This window comes from Cariama cristata, unplaced genomic scaffold, assembly GCF_000690535.1.
Source record: "Cariama cristata isolate BGI_N322 unplaced genomic scaffold, ASM69053v1 scaffold5526, whole genome shotgun sequence".
Classification (NCBI taxonomy): Eukaryota; Metazoa; Chordata; class Aves; order Cariamiformes; family Cariamidae; genus Cariama; species Cariama cristata.
In genome coordinates this window covers 1-4572 of record NW_009620271.1, presented here as the reverse complement: position 1 = coordinate 4572, position 4572 = coordinate 1, and the positions used below count along the sequence as shown (strand labels likewise).

The window sequence follows — 4572 nt, the reverse complement described above, 5'->3', positions numbered from 1 at the left end:
TAGGGAAACAACTATTCTGCATTTAATATTCTTTGCCTCGTTTTAACTTCAGTTATTTTCTATATACATCAAATAAAAGGTACCATCATATATAGAAAGATGGTTTCGTCCAGACAGTAGCATCAATGCTGCCTTTCAAAATTTTAAGTTGATCCTCAACTGTTCACAATTAAACAATAATAAAGAATATGCAACAAGAAACTTACCTTTTACACCACCAAAGGGACCGTAAGTCATATTACAAGCAGTTCTCTGAAGATTGTGCTCATACATCAGTTTAATCTGATACTGGTTCCCATGTTCCACATTTCCCACAGTTCCTACAAAAAATGAAAGGTATATATTTGTATCTTTGATCCATCCAATGTGGAAAAAGTAAAGGAATACCAGTTTGAACAACCTGAAAAAACTAACTTACTCCTAGTGACTTCGAGATATGAAGACTCACACTGCTGCTTTCTTTAAGAAAAAGATCACCAAGCTACAAAATTCCTAAAGGCCAGAACCAGAAATAAGGTCTCATTACACTAAATATGGTGTAAAGATTTAGCAAGATGCTGAGATTTTAACTACTCAAATATATTTTTCTTCATGTTAGGTATACCTCTATGAGAAAAAAAGCCTGCTCCAGGGAGAATTCTTATGATTCTCTAGTTATTCAGTGAATGTACCATATCCAACAGCCAGCCTCAGCTGTAATAGTCTTTGTCTCAGATTAAGGTGTAGCTAGTCTATGCTTAGGGCATATTTATCACTTGCCCTTACTCACTTTAAGCATATAATTGAGAGAATTCACCTAATTATTAACGTTTCATCTTCATACATGAGTTTGAATGAGAGAACATGACTGCAGCTCTTCAGGGATGAAGAGCAAGCACTGTATATATCAAGTTTCACATTAACCTAATCCAAACTTTAGAATACACTCAAAATCACTGGAAAGTTTGTATCTGTAAACTAACCTGAAACAGCATATACACAGAGTTTTCGGCAATGCAACACAGCCAGATGAAGTCCTTCGGTACCACTGTAAAGAAGGTAAAAAAAAGCACTGTTTTCAGGTAAATTCCAAGTAAAACACATACATGATAGAATCCAAGTAACATTTTGAAATTACTATCAGATGTGGGCCAAATCCAAAGTTTTGGGTATTAGATGATAGTATAAAAACTCAGAAGTACTAATCTTCCTAAATTCATGCTTAGTATTTGAAGTTAATTTCAAAATTAAAATGAATCATTTAGGAACATACTTTCAGGTTTAAGTATGAACAGCAAATCAACTATTTTCCCAGTTTATTTTGAAATTCCCTTCAAACAAGGTGCTGTTAATTCTTCCCAAAAAAACAATGGATATGGGGATCATCCCTCCAAACAAGCATTATTCAGCAAGTGCATACATTGCTTTTGTTAAATTCACTTTTGTACTAGCTGCATGGAACCTAAATTAAACTATAATGTAGAAGTCAAACTTAGAATCTTATATTCACATTCCTCTTCCCCCAAACATGTGGTATTTCCTACAGAGAAAGTTCTTGTGCTGTAACTATAGAAAATGTTTTAGACCACTTCACAGGGAAAGGCATTAGAATTTCTGCACAGAGTCACTCCATGAGTACTTGAATAAAAGAACAACAATTTCCAACCAATGTAGGCCTTTCAGTTTGTGGCCTTTAGTCTCAGAGTACAAGTCTTTCCCATGGTTACTACAAGTTTTTCCTCTCATTTTTAAAATAAAGTTTGTGTTGCAGTATTATAAGTTAATTTCACAACTAAAATGAATCCTTTAAGAATACATATTTAATCGGCTGGAAGAGAATCTACTTAGGAGAACTTTATTTTAGAAGCTAGTTCTTAAAGTATTCATTTTAATTTTGAAATTAAAAATCTGAAAGGCCTATATCAAAACAAAGAAAGAAAATCACAGCTAAGCCTTAAATAAAGAGCAACATAGCCTGTTGTTGACTTACGAAACAAATTTTCCTACTTCCACCTGCAATATTGGTTCTTGTAACTGCACTTCCAAGAGCAAGTCTTCAGGTTGTACTTCATCTCCAGGTGTCACAGGATGTGGATTAAAGATTCGGAGATATCCCATGTAACTGCCCACAATAATTTTATCTACAAAAAACACCAAAAGAGACTACAGAATACAATAGCATATGCGAAATTCAATTTGCTGCAGAATTAAAGAATACCCTAAAAAAATAGAATATTTACATGATTCAATTAATGTTGACTATGCTCTGTCCTCTAGGTTAAGATTAGCAATTAGCTTTCTTGCAAATCCATGAAAACCTATCAGCAAAGGGTTCAATATGGCAGTTATCATGCGGTGGCACTTACCACTGTTACTATTCCATCATTTTAGATTGATCTTCACGCTTCTTAAAAAGTCCCATTCTGGTTTTGAAGAGTACTTCAAACTTTCAGCTTCTACATCTTGGATTTGTACATATACATATCACACCAGCAGAAGTGTGAAATTTTAAAATTGGAACTGATGACATTTATCCTAATGCAAACTAAAGCATTGCAACAGGTTGCCCAGGGAAGTAGCAGAGTCACCATCCTTGGAGGCATTTGAAAGACATGTAGATGCAGCAGTTAGGGACAGGGTTTAGTACTGGACTTGGCAGTGTTAGGTTTATGGCTGGACTCCATCTTAAAAGTCTTTTCCAATCTAAACGATCCTATGAATTTCTAATGAAAAAGATTGTACACCAAACCAGTAACAGCTCAACTTTGTTCAAATACTCCTGAAAAGGGACAATCTAAAATAAAATAATTTTTAAAAAGTATGGCAATAGTGAAATCAAACCAAGTACCTCTACTGAGCAAAAACAGATCTCCAAGACAAGCATGAGTATCTTAGAGAAAGATCTCCAATATTTATTAATTTAAGACATACACAGACAAGAAGTCTCCCTGACAGTAAAGATCATTCCACATTATTAATGACTACATAGAAAAGAAGGGTTTATTCAGAGTCATTTATTTCAATGGTCCCTTATTTTCCAGGTAGAAAAGGTTGGTTGTTTTTCAAAATTCCGGGCTCTTTAGCTCTCACCTTCCATTTTTCCTTAAGTTTTTTCAACAACCTGTGTGTGTTTGCTTCCATGACTACCTGAAAATATTCTATTTTAAAAAGATATCTACCATAAGACACAAGAGAAATTACTACTGAACACAAGCAAGAATTAAGATATTTAGAAGCCTACAAGTATACAAAGACAAATGGCACTGAATTTGTCTTCTTAAGTCTACAAGGACACATTAAAGTTAGCAGTCTTTAAACTAACTAGCCTGGCTAACAAGCTTTCAATATGCATCAGTCAAAGCAAACTTGCAGCTGTATAGCTTAAAAGTCAGCAACCATGTAATTATGAGTTTACCTTGTCCACTGCCACTATTATCAACATCAGCAACACACAGACAGCCTTGATCAAATTCTTCCTTTTCTCCAAGTATGGTGGACCACCAGTCTCTAGCTTTAAACAACGACATTCTTCTTTACTGAAAAGGAAACAAACCATTGGTTAAAGTGTATACCAACATATACAACTGTTTATACAAACAACTTTCCCTCTGGTCACAACAACTTTTATTAAGTGTATTCCATCTCTTAGCTACCATTGGTTAAAGTGTATACCAACATATACAACTGTTTATACAAACAACTTTCCCTCTGGTCACAACTTTTATTAAGTGTATTCCACCTCTTAGCTTCACATTGCTCTAGTGTGAGCTAAATAAACATCAATTTTGGGGTCTCTTGGGTTTCTGGTCATGTAGCTCAGAAAACAACCTTAGGAAACTTCTTGTCATCGGTTTACAAATTAGTTGCAATAGACACTATTAGTTACATGAAGACAAAGCAAAAGATAACAGCTTTTTTTTGAATAGTTAAAAGTTTTCTATAGCAAGCATTAAGAAAGTAATAGAAGTTTTCAAAGTCATAGAACTGAGGTAGTCTCTCTTACCAAAGAATATCAAGAAAAAAAGATTCTGATGCAAGTCTTCTGCAAGAGAACTTATTTTTAGAAAAGTAAGTGAAGACATAAACAGGCAACATCAAAACCTCCACCAAGTAATCGCCTTGAAGATGCCCTGGTGACACTACTAAAGAACTCAGTCAGATAGGACACAAATCAGCTTTCCTGCTCCCTACCTGCTGTTATTTTAAGAAGGGAGGCGGAGGGAAGAGAGAAGACTAATCCTTTTGCAGGCAGCTTGACAATAACATTACCCTAGTTCAAAACTCAGCGCTCCATGCCCATGCTCTGCCGTGACTGGGACAAACCCCAACGCGCTCGACCCCACAGACCGCGGAGAAGGCGGGGGGCAGCCAGGCACCCCCAGCTCCGGCGGTTTTTTCGGGGAAAAAGGAAAATCGATGGATTCAAGCCTTGTTTTCCTTCGGAGCAAACGCAGCCTGCAAGCCCAGGCCTTTCCTCTATAAAAGAAACGATATCCGACAAATAACATTTATTTTTTTACCTCAGGTGGTTCCCGTCGTTATGCCAGCTAGGCAACCTGCTGCAGCCGAGGGCGGGCTGGGCACGGCACAGCC

The 4572-nt window shown here is 36.3% G+C and overlaps 1 protein-coding gene across 1 annotated transcript in view; it reads right to left on the bottom strand.

Moving 5' to 3' along the window:
• Window positions 1–3506, bottom strand: part of BBS9 (Bardet-Biedl syndrome 9) — a gene marked incomplete at its 3' end in the record, with an annotated part of 113700 nt that extends 110194 nt beyond the window's left edge. Inside the window, exons 1-4 of the mRNA XM_009701554.1 lie at window positions 3395–3506; window positions 1970–2120; window positions 963–1027; window positions 207–320 (exon numbers count right to left, since the gene is read on the bottom strand). Coding sequence (XP_009699856.1) covers window positions 207–320; window positions 963–1027; window positions 1970–2120; window positions 3395–3506 — 442 coding nt within the window. The remainder of the gene's footprint in view (window positions 1–206; window positions 321–962; window positions 1028–1969; window positions 2121–3394) is intronic.
• Window positions 3507–4572: the final 1066 nt, after the last annotated feature.